Raw genomic sequence first — 19,785 nt, 5'->3', positions numbered from 1 at the left:
GACTCGCAGATCTGTTACCTCCCAAGAACAATTATTCTTCTCTGAACTGACCACTGGGTAGAGGTGAAGATTGTCCTTGGGATGGTCCTTCTTTATAATTGTGATAACATTTACCCTGGGCTCCCAGTGAAACTCCTCAACTGGTTTCAAAGGCTCCAGAACTAAGTGGCCAGAACAACCGCATAAAACCAGCCTTGTTGTCTCACTGGCTCACTGTGAATGCAGCAATACGTGTTCTAAGTCCTTTGCGCCATGCACAAGGCTTACTGGCTGGGCCAAATACCCAACGTACAACTATGCGAATGACAGAAATCTGTGCTGTGGCAAACCATTTATCACAATGAGTTAGGGCAAAAGGCTGTGGAATGGGGTAAAGCTGGAGACGATTTGTAAGATGGAAGAAAAGGGGTGAGGTTTGGAGAATGGCAAGTGACCGAGATGGACAAAAGAGGCACAGGAGTAGGGGGAGGCTGTGAAATCAAAAGAAGTGAGAGAGCCAAGTCTGTCAAAATGTTACAAAAGTTAGAAGGGAAATAGAGAGCAATGCCATGGAGTAAAGTGGGGTGGGAAAGGCTAAGGAGTCAGGAGTAATGAGGAATGCTGGGGAGCCAGAGAGAACAGAAGAGGGTGTAAAGCCAAGGGAGTCAAAAGAGTGTAGCCTGAAGAAGAGATGGTGAGAAAAGGTGGTGAGGCTGGAGATTTTGAGGGAGGGGTAGTAGCTGGAATCCTAGGCAAAGGGAGAGTGTGTGGAGTCTAGAGAAAAGGGAGAGTCTAGGTGATGAAAGGAGTACATAAGAGTAGGGCGGTGTCATGAGAAGAAGAGGCTGGAGAGGTCAATCAAAGGGGAAACAAAGGTTGGGAATCCTGATTAAGATGTTATATTTCAGGAATCGGAGATAAGGCAAGTAGACTTTGGGTCTTTAGGTGGATGAGATAGGCCAGGACGTGAGGAGAAAGCCAGAGGGCGGGCGGAGAGCAAGGCTGGGGAAACTGTAAAAGTGGAAATTGATTATATCTTAGACAACTCCCTCTATTCCACCCGAGACCAACTAACAACATTCCCAAAATGGAAGCTTCCCTTCTTTACAGCTTTCCTTTGCAAATCAGTTACAATCTCCATTTGGGGGTCAGTGAGTGGTTAATGGTTTGCACCTACAAAGAGCGTCACAAAATATTGATATTTTTGTGACTCATAAATCGGAAGGGGTACCCCTTTCAAGCACTTTTATGGGTTAATAAGACATGTCTTACCCATGACATGAAGTAAAGTATTTGTGACTTCAAAAAGGCTTTGACATCAGTATATCTGTCAGCCTATGTGCATAAGTGCCTTCATATTTATTGGTCTTTGTGCGATTGCATTAGCTTCTGCATATTAATTGGTCTGTGTGCATGGATAGCACAGTTCTTGATTTGTGTGTATTGGGGCCTGTATGTGGATTGATCTGTGTGACTGGGTACCTGGAGATGTGTTGGTCTGTGTGTATTTTGTATGCACCAGTGTTTTATTTGCCAGCATGTGGATGCCCCAAGACATACCAATAGACTGTGTAAATGTTTATTTTTTTATACATTTACATGTGGCATTGTGTGCTTCAATTAGGTGATTTTGAGGGTTCACCATGACATGGGGTGATAGTTACTTCAGAGGTACTTACTCCCCTCAACTGATACTCTTATTTCTTGGACAATGTATTTTCACTTGGTGCAGGAAAATCTAATCTTTGCTGATCACCTATACTTTGCGTTCTGTTTTTGCTGCATTTCAGCTGGGGAGACACCCGAAATATCCTATAAGCCGTGGAGGATGTATGGATGCTACGATCATTCTGTCCTCCTACCTTAATTTGTGTCTATGTATTCTTGAGCACAAACCCTAAATGCCACAGTCATTTGGGTTTATTTTCGGTATAACGGCTAAGACATCCCCCGGTGGCATTCCACAAAATGTGCCTACCTCACCCCTTACTGAGGGTTCCTGCAGTTCTTTTCACCAACGATATAACTGGCAGCAGTGCTTAGCCTTGCTTCTTCATTGTGAGAACCGGGCAGAATCAGGACCAAAACAGGTCAGGGGAATACAGTCGGTGCACAGGAACAAGTTGATTTATGCCCCAGATTTCAAGCTGTCCCCTTTGTATGATAACATTCATACAACTGGTTTTAATGTATGATATTCCCTTTTCTGCACTCTTTCCTCCCTTCAGATTTTCTTCAGCTATTACAGGGGCAGATCAATGTTCACAGAGCCTTTAGTTTAAAATGGATGCCAACACTATTTGTGTCCATTTTTAATCCTCGCCTATAAATAAGACAGTACCAGCTGCCTGGTTGCTAGATACATTTTGGGCTTGCCTAAAACTTACTGTGGGCTCGGAACCCTCCAATTGCTTACCATTGGTTGGCATTACTGTCACTCTTTTTTTGCTTGATTCTCATGTGATTGATGTTCTTTCTCTTCTTTTCTCTGTCCTTCCCCTGGGGCTAGGTTTCGTTACTATTCTTTTGATTGGATGACTTGTATAGTTCCATTGCTCACTGTTGGGGACGTTTTTTTATTTATTTAAGCACTTCATGAGAGTTCATGTGTTTTCCAGTTTTCTCTCTAGTGTGCTTCTCCCACGGAAAGATCCACCATCCCCGCACTCTATGTTGCTCTCTCCCTAATGTGCTTCTCCCCCGCACCCATGTTGCTCTCTACCATATGTGCTGTTTTATCATCCTCTCTGCCGACTTAATTTTTAATTTAATTCCCCACCCACTCCCTGTTGCTTCCCCCTCCCTTGCTCCTTCATTAACCACCCCCCACCCCCAGTCACACAGTCCTTTTTTTCTTTTTGGTTTGCTTATTTTTAGGGCCAGACAGCAAATTGTTTCGAGATTCTCTACCCTAAAAAAGTGCTCTTATACTGATGAAACTAATATATTATTCACAAAAACATTTTGATCAGTAAATTAAATTTGGCGCTAGTGGCATTTTCTGGTAGCCATTTAGTTGGTGATGCATGCGTACCCATGCACCATTGCATATGCACATTGCTATGATATGGCCTGCAGCCGTGTCATCACACATTTTTTTCTTTGTTCTTTTTTTTTTTTTTTTTTTATTCTTCTGACTGGTGCTGCATAGCCATTGTCTAACCCAGGGTGGTGTGGAGTGGAAAAACGATGGATTTGGGCCCAGATCTTTGGACTGGGGTGAATGTGTGACATTGATCCACATTCTGTCCATCATTGTTGTGTTTGCAGGTACCGCTCTAAGTGTACTGGGGATGCTCAGACGTGAGTCCCAGGCACTCCACACCACTGGAATCAAGCTAGCCGGGCTGATGAGAGGTGTTACCTCGAAACCGGGCCGGTCCTCGGATGCTTGTTTCCGTTCTGGGAAGGACATGGCTTTTGTAGTTCGGACTGGACTGTTCCCATGGGGAACAGGGTCAGCGCTGATTTGCATATCGCCATTGTCTAACCCAGGGTGGTGTGGAGTGGAAAAACAATGGATTTGGGCCCAGATCTTTGGACTGGGGTGAATGTGTGACATTGATCCACATTCTGTCCATCATTGTTGTGTTTGCTAGCATTGGCCGACAGCATTGGGGGAAAACAATAGGTCCAAAACTCAAGCCCTATTGTCTTTGCCAATACTTTTACAGTTACCACAGAATGAGGCTGTAAGTCAAACCACCCCAGGTTTACAAAGGCCTTGAGCCAAGATGCGTCCCCACACCACAGGCCCAATGAATTAACCCCCTCCGCCCACACCTATTCCTCCCTTCCTGCATTCCAGGGGCTCACTGATTGAATTCGCACTTAATCTAAGGGAACAACTGCATGTTCACACCTGAAAGGAAACACATCCTTTGTTTAATAGCACCTTTTTGTGTTTGAAAAGGTGCGTGACTCAAATACGAACTACCAAAATAGGAAAAATGAAGTGCCACACGATGGCCAGTAATTCCTTACTGTGGGCCTCTAGCTGACCATGCTCCTGTGTGTACAGTGTGAAAAGTATTCATATTTTACGAATGATATGTATGGAGGAAGGTAAAAAAACGGATGATTTTGGAGTCTGCGCGGCCATGTTGGCGCTGCCTCTCCCTGCGCGCGCGCAAGCTCAGCATCCTGCCAAAGTGTGCTGTTTGCGGCTGCTAATGGCGTTATTTACCGTGACCCAGCATGACCACACACACCTTATGCGGCCCTGTAACATTTTCTCCGAAATGGCAGAAAAAGCACATCCCTGCGTGTTTCTGGTAAGAGGGTAATTACCGCCCGATGCTATCTGCGTGTCCTGACCAAAGCCTGGTTCAGTTCCGAGGTGAGGACAGTACATGTTGTTCTCTGCGTCACTCTGTCATTTTTTAAATAAACGTGTTCCTGTGTAGATTATACGGAGGGAAGTTTTCTAGAGTCTGCATCGGAAGCATACACATATTCCTCTCTGTAGAATATTCTTTGTCAAGAAAATGAAAGTGGTAATTGCGCCAAAGTAGAAGGCAGAGTGTGTTTTGATGAACATTCTCTCTCCTCAAACAGGGCCTACAAGACCATCGAGGACGACGACTTGAAGTTCCCCCTCATATATGGAGAAGGCAAGAAGGTGAGTGAGCGACTCTATGATGGGCAGAGGGTTCATTTGGCCCATGGTTATTGCTTGTCCTTACTGACGTCTTGGTGAGAAGGGTCTCCGGCCTAAATGTTTAATTTTAAATGTCTTTAGGCTTTAGGACATTCTGTACACTAGCTTTTCTACAGGAAACTATTGAAAAGAACAGTTCGTAAATATTTCACTGGTCTTAGGCCTCTCACCTTCCATAGACAAGAGTAATTCCAACAGCAAGACACCAGCTGTGGGCAATGTATACGAGCCATGGCTTAAACACAGAGGGCTCGTTTACAAACTTTTCACACAGGGCAGCGCAGCAGGCCGCCCTGCTGCGCTGCCGCGCGTCAGCTGAAAAGGGCAGGAATGCGCTGTATGTACAAGATACAACACATTCCTGTCCTTCTCCCCTGCACTGGAGCACAAACAGCAGGCATGCACCATCGCAGGCACCCTTGCGTCATGTGGCAAGAATGCCTGCATTGCGGAGATGATTGTTTTTGTGCAGGAAGGGACACATTCCTGCACAAAAACAATAATTGGTGGCATTGTTCTCTTTCTGTGTGTGCTGCAGCATGCAGCACACACAGAAAGTGGGAAAAAAGGAGGAGAAATAAAAGTATTTCTCCTCGTTGCTCCACTCCTATGGTGGTGCAAAAGTGCCGCTAGCGTCTTGTAAATGAGGCCCAGAGTTTGTAGGGCCTCATTTATGAAAAGTGTTGCATCGGTGTGGGAAAATAGCGATGCAACACTTTTCATAGTGCCATCCTTGCAACACACTGGATGCACTGTATTTACTGTACGGCACTCCATGTGACAAGGATTTACAGATACATCAGCATTCCTGACGTATCTGTAGGCACAAAATTGGTGCATTGCTGGAATGTGTCTGAAAACAGACGCAGCTTCAGCAATGTGTCTTTTCACATGGGACAAGCCCCATGTGAAAGCCCTGAGTCACTCCTTACGCCTACTTCAAGCGGGCGTAAGGATTTGACGTAGTGACGCCCAAGAAGTGACGCAGTGAAATCTGATAGATTTCGCTGCGTCACTTCTATGTGACTTTGCTGCAATGGAACGCCTACCCTGCCTACATTATACCTGATGCAGGTATAATGTAGCATGTGGGTTTACAAGGGACGCATCTGCCTAGATGCTTCACTTTGTAAATATGGCGTAGTGTGGTGCATTTTTTACGCTGCTGCAGCGTCACAAACAGTGACGCAACAGCGGCGTAAAGGCCTCATAAATAAGGCCCATAGTGGCCATTCTAAAATCACCATAGCAGTACTCAGTGGTATTGCATGGCACGCAGAGATGGTCAAAAGGCGGAATGTCAGTGTGGCCATACAGCAGTCAAATTAATAATTATTCAACTATTTGTTAAGCCTGAGTGAGGTTGGAAATATCGGGAAAGTGCTTGAATACATGCAGTGTGCTCTCTATAGCACCTGCACCCAGCGGAGTTTGGCTATTGGCTCTCCCAAGCAATGGAGTGGATTCAAAGTGGCAGCATGGTGATCGAGATTAAGGGACTCAGTCATTTCAGGAAATGTCATGTAGCTCTCCGGAGTTATTTGTAACTTTAAAAATGAAATGCCTTTTGGAGCCTTACTTTATAGTGATATGCGTTTGCTTTATGTGAAAAAAGTGTGTATTTCTCAGCAAATATTTACATATGCTCATCTCCTTGATTTGGTAAACCCACTGGAGAGGATTGTGTGGGTGTAGATGGCCCCATATGAAATGTTCCCATTGGACCAAAATGTACAGTTGAGTCTATTTTTTCGAGATGGCAAAAACATTGAGGTAATGAGGGTGAACTATTGTTTTATGAAAGCAGAGCGCTCCCATCAAGCCGTGTTTTTAGAAAGCTGCAGGGGAATATATTTCAAAGTATAACCTCATGCATTTGACTGCTGCTTCTGGAGACATATCAGATCTTATTAGTCATTTTCTACATTTCATGTTTTTAAAGCATGTTGGGACTGTTTAAAAAACAGAACTTTACAGTAAGTTTTGTAGTAATACAAATACTTGAGTGTGCGAAGTTCTCCGTCCTGACTGCGGAGTCGCAGTGTGCAGAGCACTCCACACGCATAAGTATAGGGAGTGCGGAGTCGTAAAAGTACATAATGTTATTATGTTGTTTACACCGTGGCTCCACTCCTCGCGCCACGGTGGAATGTTGGGGTCTTAACGTTCTATGGCGAGAGGCGCACGCTGACCCGTCAGTTAACAACGGCTGGCTGAAGGCGGCGGGTGCGCTGAGGTTGTGTTGTAGTACATGAATTAAGGCCTGAATTTACACTCTGTCTCCGCCTCATGTTGTAAGTTACAACATGTTCTTGGCGACGAGGATGGGATACCTGGGACATTGCATCTCGTCTGATGGTGTTAAACCAAAGAGGGACTTACTGGCATCTATAACATTGGCTCCAGTTCCTACCAATAGAGACCAATTGCGCTCATTCATTGGGTTAATTGAGTATTACTCAAAATTTGTCAAGAACTTCAAAAGTAAGACAGAACCCCTTAAGGTACTCATGAGGAAAGGTGTCAAGTTTTGTTGGGGGGATGATCCGAAAAATTGTTTTGACAACATAAAGCTGGAAATATGCAGCGCAGGCATTTTGGTTCCTTTTGATGTAAATGGAAAAACTGTTATCACTGTGGATGCAAGTGACACTGGCATAGGGGCTGTATTATCGCAGAATGACGGCACTAGTGAAAAAAACGTGGCCTGCTCTTCTCGCACTTTGACTTCTACTGAGCGCTGTTACTCTGTTATAGAAAAAGAAACACTGGCAGCTGCTTGGGGTGTGGAATATTTCAGGATGTATGTGTGGGGGCGTAGATTTAAGCTACGCACTGACCATAAACCTTTGTTGAAAATACTGTCACCAGGTGGAACAGGGAAGGGATCAGCCAGACTGGCTAGGTTAGCCTCCAGACTACAGGAGTATAATTTTGATGTTGAATTCATTTCGTTCTGGCGTAATGTCCAAGCCGATTGTATGTCGCGCCTATCCTTAGACTGGAAGGAAGTAGACAAGACAGGGGTGTCCAAAAGAGAGAGAGAGAAGGAGCTATCTCTAGTGTTGAGGACGTGGTTCAGTGGAGTTGTGGCGCTGTCAGTAAGAAAGAGTGGGCAGAAGCTATGTCTCAGGATGAAGTTCTAAAAAATGTCTTGAACCTCATCTCGAAGGGAAGACGTAGGGAAAGCACCTTGCCTATCAGCATTAGACCTTTTAATGCAGTCATTGACAAGTTATCCACTGTCGCAGATCAGGTTATCATGCGCCGTGATAAGATAATCCCCCCATTTAGCATTCATAAGAGACTCTTTGATCTTTAGCGCATGAAGGGCACTTGGGCCAAACTATTACAAAGAAATGTTTGAGAAATGAATTTTGGTGGCCTGGAATGGATGGAGATGTGGTTGTTTGGGTTGAGAGATGCAGTGAGTGTTGCAAAAGTGAGAAGAGACTCAAGGTGGGACCCCAATCTGTCCCTAGTTCCATCCATGACCCTGGTGTGGTGTGGCACAGCATATGCCTTGATTTTATCAAACCTATGCCGGGTGTCCACCCCAGTAAAAGATTTGGCTTAGTTGTAATTGGATGTCCATACTCGGTGGCTCATTGTTCATCTCCTCCCTGAAATAACCACTCGAGTTACCATTAGAGTACTACGCATGATTTTTAAAGAAGAAGGTTAACCCACAGTCCTTATTACGGACAACGGGACCCAGTTGACTTCCAGTGAGATGAGAGAATTCCTTAGTGAGTGTGGTATTAAACATTCGTTCACCACTTTGTACAACCCACAATCCAATGGGATTGTCGAAAGAGCCAATCGCATGATTAAAGGCGTAATAAGTTTGGCACTCACCAATAATCTTGACATAGATGAGACTTTGAGTGAATTGGTATGGGCTTATCGCACAACTGAGAATTCCACTACAGGAGTGGTTCCCTTCATTACCATGCGAGGCAGAAAACCAGCTTCTAAACTGGTGCCTCCTTGGATCAGGGAATTGGTTGACGGAAAGAATGTGAGTGGTAGTGACGAGAGTATTCCTATGCATGCTTCCAAGAAAGTACACACCAAGGAAAAGATCGTGGCTAATATTCTTGTAGGTGACTGGGTCAAAGTCCGTTCAGGATGCTGGGTCAGAGGTTTATGTAAGTTTCGTGGACCCTTCAAGGTTAAGGAAGTGTACCCTTTCTATGTTGTGTTGGACAATGGAGAAAAATGGAACCTACGTAGAGTAGAAAAATATTGCTCACGAGACCATCCTCCGAAAACCTTTGTTTGAAAGAATTCATGTTCAGGTTACATGTTGGCTCACGATCTTCAATTGCTTAACAGTGCTCGCACAGGTGCAGAGATGAGGGCACCAGGCCCCGGTGGGGATAACTTGAGCACTGGTCAAAGGGCAATTACCAGAAATGAAGAGTCTCATGATCTTTAAGGAACTTAACCTTACCAGAGAACCTTGCGGGTCGGGAGACTTCCTCAACATGTGCATGATTTCATGGTGGGATGACTTCTGTTCTATGTTCCTGCCTTCAATCTACCCCGCCCTATTCCTGTCCCTTTTATCTATCTAATTCCCTAGCTGCCTGTAAAAGAAAGGGGGGTATGTTATGATGTTGTTTACGCCGTGGCTCCGCTCCTCGCGCCACGGTGGAATGTTGGGGTCTTAACGTCCTATGGCGAGAGGCGCACGCTGACCTGTCAGTTAACAACGGCTGGCTGAAGGCGGCGGGTGCGCTGACGTTGTGTTGTAGTACATAAATAAAGGCCTGAATCTACACTCTGTCTCCGCCTCATGTTGTAAGTTACAACACATACACATAGTTTGTGGATTCTGAAAAAGTAGTAAACTTATTGCCAAGTGTAAGCTTACCTCTCTGAATCCGGGCCAGCATGGGGCTTTTTCTTCCACTTTGCTCTCAGTGACTAGGACGTACTAAAATCATTTACGTAAAAAACAGACTTAGAATAGTTCAAGAACATCAGAATGTGTGCCCTGGAGTACCTGAAAGGCATAAATACCCTACTTCACAACATAAATAATGTAATGAAGATGCATTCATAAACATATAATTGAAAAAATGCATGTGAGATAGGAACATGACTGAAAAATGTGTTAGTGATGCGTGAGACCCTTAAAACATAAATATGGCAAAGCCCTAGGGTGAGTTCAGCTGTTGCATCTAACAAAAAGGTTCCTGCAGCAAATGTATTCCTGATTAACAAGTAAAGCTGAATCTTAAGATTGGTTCTTAGTTACACCTCAACAGGGCAGATGTCTCTTGCTCAGCTCTGCATATCCAGAACCTCCAAGCCCAAATAGCATTTCATGCAGCTCTATATCACAGCATTCCACTCACCTTATTCAATCATACAGCACACACCGCACACATGGAGAGGAGGACGAAAAGCATAGGACAAGATTCAATACTCCTTACAACTTTAAAACCAACAACCAAGCTAAAGCATGAATGTAGCAAAACTCAAATAACTTCCAGGCAGCACAGGACTTGACAACCAAACCCACAACAAGACTGACACCAGAGGCACTGTTAATCGAATGTGACAATACAGCGGAAGGCAGTCAAAGCCACGCCGGTCTCAACTATTCTGACAAGGCAGTCATAATACATTATATAACCCACAAGCAACACCAATAGTTCTTCCACTAAGACCACCAGTGGATGTAGCAATAAACCACCAGATTGCAAAGGATCAACCATTATCAAACAACAAAACACAGAGAAACAAATTGTATACCAACCATAAAAGGGTGCTCCCAAATAAAGGAAAATCATAACTTGGAAAGGTAATTAACAAGTCAACCACCAAGAGGTTTGCAACAATATGTTTGATTTATACGCAACTGGCCAAAGCATTAACACCAAGCACCAAAGTAAAAGAAACAATAATGCAGATATTCCCACAACTCGACCATTTAGCCATAACAATAACATATTCCCTAAATACACAGTTCTACCACATATAGCCAACCACATGCAATAGAAATCTAGTCAAATTGGACCAAGGCTCAAAAACCTTACAACGAGGTACATTGACAATATGTAAAAAAAATGGCAAATGATCTAAAACCCTGCCACCAAAGCAATTCTAAGATTCAAGCACACAGGACCACAATAGCTATACTGCCTCTTTTTACCCCCCTGGCGATAATATTGAACGTCTGTCAATTCTGGACAAAGCTGGCAACACTTGCAATCTGGCATGCTAATAATAAGTCAGAATTAAACTATGACTTTAAAATAACCCTGGTCGGTGAACTCCGCTCTGCTCGCGGAGTTTGCAGTGTTTTCTGCACTCCGCGTTACGCGGCGCTCGCGGAGTTCCAAAAAACTGTTCGTGAAGCACAGTTTTTTCCCCGCTCATGTTTGCCAATGTCAATTTGGCGAGCATGAGCGAGTAAAATCCGCCTCCCGACAAGATTTTCCTTGTTCGCGATTGTCAACATCAAGTTGGCGATCGCAAGTGTGGAAAATAAACCTCCCGGCGAGATTTCTCAACACAGGAGGGGTCAGGTTTCTCATTGCGAGTGGTCGCGTATTCTTGCGACCGCTCACGTTGAGAAACTGCCCGTTCGTGTTGAGAAAGCTGCAGCTCGAGTACAAATCTACTTGTGCGGCTGAAAAGGAAAGCTTGCGCTGTGCATGGTGCTGTTCGCAATGATTGCACAGTGCGGACAAGCATCCGACACTGTGCAATCACCGCAAACAGCATTTTTCTATCGCACTCTGCCACTTGCGGAGCTCCGCGTAGTCGGCAGAGTTTATTTCCCACTTTGCTCCGTCCAGCGTTACTTTAAAACCCTGCTAACATGCATAATCCAGCAATCAAAAGTAAACAATTCAAATAATAAACAGTATCCAAGCATACACTTTTGTTTCCCCAATATACAGACATGCACTGCCTCACAGGGCATAAGTAGACAGTGAATACAATTAACCTTCCAAATACATCTAGCATAAGAACACATTCTGAAACAGAACCAGCATACAGCAGGACAGGCATACCTCTTGCATCCTACTGAAAGCAAGTGGATATCCAAACAAAATGAGACAAATACCCAGCACACAAGCACAGCAGTGTGCACCCTGCATGTGAGCTGGTACAGATCCCAGAATGAATTATCTTTCTCACCGCCAGTTACACTCTTGAGTACGCTGTGCTTCATCAATATAAAACCTTTCCCTTAACCCGTAATCATTTGTTCGAAACAATCCAGCAAAATTATGCGTGAGTGGAAAATGGTGAATCTGAAAAAATTTCTATACAATAAAATTATGGCAAGAAACTTTCACGTTCAATGAACAATATTGCATTGATTGACCCTTACAATTTTATTAAAACACTGCCGCAAGAGTCTGTACAAACTGTACAAACGAAACTGGAACACGCTTAAATATAATATAATACTTTAATTGCAGCATCTCATTTAGCATGTGTACTGTTAATCAGAAGAATGCAGTAACATTTATCTGTATGAAAAAACTCATCTTAAGACACAATTCCCCATAAACCCTTCATCAATAAAACAGTATGTTTTTTAACAGATACGCAGATTACTTTTCACCCAGATTTTTTCACAGATAAAATTAATACCATCTGTGACTAATTTGCGAGCATATCTGCTGCCTCTTTCGCCTCGCGTTTCAAAAAATATCTGGTTCTCCCTGCATTCTTGAATTCAATCCTTTATCTATCGCTGAAAATTCTAGGATCTCATAGCCTCTTTTCCCTCCTGGTTCCCTTTGATGCTTTGTCTCCAAGTACCTTGCAGGCTAGCCCTACTGTGATTGTACAAACTTTTCTGAGGCTTGGCAATAAATATAATATCTGTAACAGTACCTACTGTATGGGAAAAGGCCCTGGTCATTCACCCGTTGAAAAACGATCAGTGGATTCCTCCATTTTTTTTCCACCTCAAATCCCTTTACGCTACTCCATAAAGATTCTCACATAAAGCTAAAAACAGACACATCTCTTGCTATGCAAAATCAAATGATTTCTTGGACATAGCCCCAGGGCCGTGCTGGTCTCTGTCCTCGATGACTTGTTAAGGTTGACAGACCAAGGATCATTTTTTGAACTTTGGGCTTTCTTGACCTTTCCACCCCATTCAATATGGTTTCACACACTGTATTGCGAACATGGCTTTCAGAGGTTGGGATACCAGGTTTTGCACTTACCTGGGTCAACTCCTAGCTCTCTAAATGCACTCAAGAGGTCTATCGCACCACATTCAATTCAGATTTAAACTCCTAGAGCATGGCATTCCAAGGGTGTCTTCCTTAAGTCCCACACTGTTCAATCTTTGAGTTCATTTACTGGCTCATTTTATCAGCTTTTTGGGGCTCACGCCATGTGTTAGACTCACTACACCCCAATTCTCATTTCCCTTGATGAGAACAACCAGCAGCATCAGTCATCCAAATGTCACACTTGTATGGTCCACGTAGTAGAAATGATGAGCAATAACTCCTTCAAGATCATGGACAAGACAGACATCTTGCTTATTCTTTGTCGTTACTCTCCTCATTTCCTGCTGGCAGACACAGCTAGGTCATTCTTCTGCTCCTGTTACTGTGGAAAAGTAAATTTTGCCATGTTCTGTGTCCCTACGTGTTCCCCATCCTATGTTATATGTGCATGATTAATATGCATATGTATTCCCTTATGATCGATTAAAGACGCAATTCTAGTTGTGTCCATCTCTAGTATGCCAGTTTCCAGTTCTCGTGAAAGCTACGAGTATTAGGCCTATGTAAAGCTATGTTGCCACGTTTCACAGTGTGCACGTTAATTCAGTAAAAGTCCCCGTTTCTAGGCCTCAAAAGGGCCCGGACACCAGATTCAGCTCCTGTCTCCTGAACCCTCGCTGAGGAGCGATACAGCCCCCACCTGTATCCCTGACCCTTCACTTACTTCCTGCCTCACAGTGCCCGGCTCGGCCTGGCTCTGCCTGCCAGTCTGCCAAGAGTATGTTATGATTCTAGTTATCAGTCCAGCCCTCCTTCTCTGCATTCCTAAAGCTACTGAATCGCATCAATAGTTTCAGTCATCGTCTAGCCTTTACGTCTCCATGTAAGAGAAATACTGTATTAATGGTCATTTAATATTCCTCAACACGCACTACATGTAGAATAATGCATGCACCAGTCTTAGAGTCTGTTAGCCTTTGCCCTGATAACTTTTGGATTCTATCAACATGTTCTCTAAACATCAGATACTAGATAGTGTTTAGGTACATGTCGCTCTGACTCTCCAGACTTCCGTCTCCTCTTCTAGCGCAGAAGTCATAGCCCCCAGTTCCTCCTAGTAACACGTCATTGCCAGCTTGCGCGCACCACTAGGTCAGAGGTCCCGGCTCCTTAGGTAGCCCCCTCCATGTTTCCGCCCCATTTATGACATATTCTGTTACGTTTGCATCACATGTCTATGTATACGCCTCTTGTTACACCTACTTTCTGCCTTATCTTTCGCGACTGCTACAAACCCCGCCCACTGCTACGCCTACTGTATGTACTGCAATGCAATTGTTTTAGTATATATATGTTGTACACTGTTATTAAAGTTAGCGCGCTCATCCCATATCCTGCCCCGGCAGCTGCCGGGCCCTGCCATCCTACTCCCGTGCAGGTTGTCCTGTTCCTGCCCTTTATGCTGTATTAAAACCTGCAAACTCCAGCTACCTCGAATCTTGACTCTTATTTATTGAGCTATCTGTTTATTAATGAGTCCGAAAAATAGACCCGGTATTTAATTATTTATTTATCACATTACTTACATGCCACACCTTGGTTTTATGTTGGATCAGGTGCTGTCTTTAACTAGTTAGTTCAACAAGCTCGCTTCAACCATGCTAACATTTGAAAAATGACTCCACAAAAGCCTGCCACCTCTGTCTTCTCAGTCTGTACCATTAGTGATTCAGGCAGCTAACTTAGGTCTCCTAGATTATTTTAACTCTTTCTTTCTCTCCTGTCTACACAAGACCTACAGTACACAGACACCCGTTTAACTCTTGATCATCCCTCCAGAGCCTCTGCCTCTTAAGCACTTGAAACTTTGCATTTGGCTTCCCATCACATTAGCAATTTCATTCAAAGCATTCTGTGAGGTGTTCAAAGTCATTCATCTGCACGGACACAAGTATCTTCAACAAAAATGTATTCCCTATCAGCCCCTTGCACTCTAAGGTCCTGCCATGCACGTCTTTTGTATATACCAAAGCATCACTGTGATTGGGCTGGAGGGCATGCTTTTTCAATTGTTGCCACAAAGCCACTTTTTATACAAACTCGGTACCCACAGTCCGCTTTATCCAGTTTGAATGTATTCCAATATTCCCTGGTTCCTTCAATATATCTATTTCCAGTGTCAAGACATCTTCTAGGGAATTACATGCTTTATAAATCATTACATAGCAATCAACAGAACCATAACATATTCTTGCCTTCAAACAGTTCCCAAAAGTTGTAAAAACAATTTCCATGCAAAAAAGTTAGAAGAACGCCAATAATCGGGACCGGGAGATTTCTATGTAGCCCGCTGCAAGAAATGAAGAAAATGCACTCATAAATCAAAATCCTTAGTGTCTGTCGAAAAATAGTCTTCTCCCTGTTTGCACACCTTCTCAGAATGTATATGAAATGTCCTTTCTTTATTTCTGTGATAGCATCTTCAGCCATTATACACAAGCCCTACAATTTACTCTCATGTTCTTAAACAAGCCCATGGCTTTCCTGAAAACTGCACATATGCAGCCAGACATTGGCCCACAGATCAGCAAGAAGACCAGGTGATTGTGAATGCACACTGTACACAGGCAGGGGGCAACACTGACATCACCTGCCCCTCCTTCGATGCGGCAACAGACGCAACTGCAAACACATCACTGACAGCATTGGGGTAAGATTAGCCCCCGCGCTCCAGGGGGCACCGTCCAACACTGTGCGCGGGCGGCGGGCCCCTGGCCTGAGAGCTCCTAATTGGGTGGGGGCGGAGCTCTCCATGTACTTTGCAGGGGAGTCCCCTCAGGTTTCGTTACACCACTGACAGACTGACAGGCATGCCACGCAGGCTTACCCCAAGTATGGGGAAAAGCCAAACTAAAGGTGGTTCTCCAGGTTAAATCATTTATATATAATTAGTGCAATTTACGTAGCGAGGTGATACAGTATTGACTCACATAGGTGTGAAACTAACCAAAGCTCAGAAGCTGTTTCAGAAAATGAAGGTTATGTTATGTTATGTTATGTTTTTATGGTCAAAGCGCCTTGAGACCTGTCGGTGAGTTGGCGCTATACAAGCACATATTAACAATAACAATAACTATCATTTGTAGCACAAAGCCTCAGTACGTGATTCGAGGCGTATCAGTTTCAGTCCTACTACTATTTGAATGTGGATAATTTGCTCAGCATTCTGAATGGAAATGCAAATTTCCTATCAAAGCGCTGTTAGAGAGAAGAAAACGTATTTACATATGTATAGACTGCACACTTAAGGGCCGGTCTCGGAATGGTTTTTGACCATATCAGATTCGAACAGACCGATTTGGAAAGGCTGTACAAATCCGACATCGTAATTGCTTGGTCGGAATCGTGGTCCATAGAGACGCACGAGTCGGCTATTACCGACTCGGTGTGTCCGAATGCCGTTATGACACGAGTCGTAACCGAGTCAGACAGTCCGAACGGTTTCCAACCATCGTAATCGGTTGGTAAGAAATGTTTCCTAGTCGGCCGAAAACAAGGCTTCCGACATAGATTCAGAGGAACCAAATGCAATTCTGAGCCTTTCCGACCAACATCATAATTGGCCCCTTAGTGCTCACAGTACTAGCTGTGCAGGTTTCAGTTGATGAATACAGTGACACATACTATAAAGTATATTTTATTTTTGTTTGGAAATTAATAGCATTCAAATTGACAGTTTAATGGGATCGCTGTCTTATCGGCAGTGCTTTAAATGGACATGTACTGTCAGATGCTGAGTATGTGCACTTCTTTATTTTGAAAGGGCGAGTGCCTGCACTTCTCAGCAGAGGTGTAAAACGTTTAATTGGAGACGACCGGAACGTCTCAGAACCAACAAGGTACTCCAGTATAGGGGCCCTACCCTTCTGTTTTTCTTCTTGAAGCACTGGTTATCAGAGACCCAACTCTTCTTATTATAATGCAACAAATAACCCGCAGTATAAGAACCATAGTATTCTTAACAGAAGTTACTAGGTTCTGTAAGAGGCCATAGGTACATATGAGGTTCCTCTGGCTATAGATACATTAGAAAGTGTGGCACGTAAACCAACAAAGGATAAAGCATTGGTGTAATCATAGGAAGCTGCACATGGTTCTTTCTCAGGCTTGCTAACATGCTTCAGTGACGCAGTGGACTCCATTGTGGAAGCTGTCATAGCAGATGAATGACTCATTAATCTGAGGCCTCCCGTCTCAGCTACGGCTTGCTGCAGCCCCGGCTCTCTTTACAGATCAGGTGTATACTGGGTGCTTTAAAATCTTTTTGCCAGTCTGGGTTGTTTTGCCAAGTTTTAATGCCCAGTTTGTGCGACAGAGAAAAAGAAACAAAAATTTCGATTGCTTCATGCCAACGGTGCACATGCAAGCGTGATATCCGTTCTTGCACCGCTCACCGTTGGTTGTCGGGACAGGGGCTGGTGGCAGGGAGCAGTCCCCTTAGAGGTAGCAGGTTGCATATTGACCAACCTAGAGTATACAAATCATTTTCAAGGACACGTAAACCACCATTGGAAAGGTTATGGTAAAAAGCGGGGCAACATTTATTAATTAGAATGGCGAATGATTAAAGCCCTGATAGGTCAAGTCCATGGTGAGATTGTATTAACCTTTGAAGAATTATTTGCAACCCAACTCGTGGCTGCTTTCAGACTATTATTATGACCTTAAACTATGGATGGCCTTCCGCTCACATCACATCGGAGTTGCACCGACACTGTTGTGTGGGTGTCCCCTAGGGCACTGGTGAGAGTGGGCTGTTGAAAACAGCAAACTTTTCAATAATTTTCAAGAAGACAAAATAGTGTTCGCTTTTCATTCAATTTTAATCATGGCGAATCCAATAGACAGTTGCGTAGTTTCTTAATACTTCAATAGCATAGTTCACAAGATAGCGGTATTCATTAGCTATCATACATCCGGCATTTAATCCCAATGCATTTCAGCTTTTGCCTTCATCAGGGGTAATCTGTTGAAAAATAATAAATTTTGTTGTACTAATCTGTGGCCATCTCTGAACATTTATCCATCACCATTTCAATGCATATTAAACACATCATCATTAACAAAACATATATCGAGAGGGTAAAGAAACTGAGATATGAAACTGCAAATCGCTCACTATTAGGAACTCATTGTACTACTATCGTGCACTGATTTAAGGAAGCTGTTAATGTTATGTGAGCTCTCAGCGTGCACCCATTAATGTTGGGTTGGTAAATCGCTAGCTTTCCAATCATTAAAAACTATCTAAATAAGTGACAACGTTTACATAAAAATACTGACATGGAAGCTGACTCATGTATTATATGCGCTGGCTCATGCGAGCTTACCGTTTAAATACACGGAGTGTATCAACAAGTTAACCGGCCAGAGGCCATCATACGTGCTGTTAGGGTGAAGCCGCAGCGTGTGACGCGCATTTAAGGGTGTGGTTAAATGTCGTGTCTTCCTTGCGCGTAAAGGCTAATTAAAGGAACAAGAGCATATGTTCCTTTTCTGCTATCTCAATAAAGTGCACAATATCTGCCTCCAATGGTAGCGATAAATAAAACAATAAGGTTGAACAAAAAAGTAAAACGAGAAGTTCTACTGTGGAAAATACATTCACGCATCAGTTAGTTACCATCTCCTGTACAGATACATTATTACGTACATCACAAAATAAACATGAAAAACTGATTTATAGATAGCAACCAAATTCTGTACATTTATTCATTCCTTTGGGTTTCAATGTCTGTAAGTGGTATATCCAAAAGTTCTCTCATTTAAGAAGCGTTTTCTTATTGTCTCTATCTTGACTTTTTACTATGGTTTCCAAAAACACATGCTTTTATTTGACTCACTTGGTGGTTAGCCTCAATGAAGTGTGCGGCTACTACTGACTTCAAGGATTTAGTCCTGATATTGCTTTTATGTTCATTTAATCTCACTTTCAATTTTCTTTCAGTCTGAGCAATGTGTGCTTTTCCGCACGGACATTTAATCATATAAATGATATCCGAAGTATCACATGTTGCATTCACTAGTAGTCTTATTTTGTTACCCTTCATAGGGTGAGTGATGTTGTTGCCTTGTAGAATGTTATTGCAATTATTACAGTTCCAGCACGGGACTGTTCCTTTGTAGTTTACCGTGCATGTTTTAGGAGCAGGTTGTTTGATAATTTCACCAAGATTTTTGCCTCCGCTAAATGCAAACACTGGAATTTCTTGAAAAATGTGGTTAAAGTCTGGTTCAACTTGAAGTAAGGACCAATGCTTTTTAATGATGCTTTTATAACGGATACTGGCCATTGAATATTTGCTCACACAAGTGATTTTAGGTTCTTTCTGGATTTTTTGGGATCTCAGTAGTTGCGTCCTATCTTTAGAATTTGCTCGCTCCATAGCTTGTTTCAGAGTATGTTCAGGATAACCTCTATCCTTAAAACGTTGTATCATGTTCTGGGATGGTATTTTGGATTCCTCTGGGTCTGAGACTATTCTTTTAACTCGTAAAAGTTGTGAGAAAGGTAAATGTTGTCTCAACGCTTGTGGGTGAAAGCTCTGGTAAGCTAACCTATTATTCCGATCTGTTGGTTTAGTGAATAGTGTGGTTTCAAAACCCGTTTCATGCTTTATGATGGTTACATCCAGGTAGTTGATCTTGTGTTTTTGTATTTCAAAAGTAAATTGTATTCGCTGATCGACTTCATTAAGATCCTTGATGTTACTGATCAATTCATCTTCATTGCCTTTCCATAAGATGAAAATATCATCTATATAATGAAGATATAGACGCAGTACTCAAGACAAAATGTTAAAAAAAAAAATCCTTTTGAAAGGTTTGTTTATTTCTTTTGAATACAGTTCAAATACATCTCTG

General features: G+C 43.1%; 1 protein-coding gene across 1 annotated transcript in view; it reads left to right on the top strand.

Annotated features, from left to right (window-relative positions):
* PPM1H (protein phosphatase, Mg2+/Mn2+ dependent 1H) overlaps positions 1-19,785 on the top strand; it is a 601,142-nt gene that overhangs the window by 520,574 nt on the left and 60,783 nt on the right. Inside the window, exon 7 of the mRNA XM_078675682.1 lies at positions 4,537-4,600. Within this exon, the coding sequence (XP_078531808.1) occupies positions 4,537-4,600 (64 nt within the window). The remainder of the gene's footprint in view (positions 1-4,536; positions 4,601-19,785) is intronic.

This window comes from Lissotriton helveticus, chromosome 1_1 (genome assembly GCF_964261635.1).
Source record: "Lissotriton helveticus chromosome 1_1, aLisHel1.1, whole genome shotgun sequence".
In the NCBI taxonomy this organism is placed as follows: domain Eukaryota; kingdom Metazoa; phylum Chordata; class Amphibia; order Caudata; family Salamandridae; genus Lissotriton; species Lissotriton helveticus.
The sequence above is the reverse complement of the archived record's forward strand: the minus strand, read 5'-3'. Positions and strand labels throughout refer to the sequence as shown.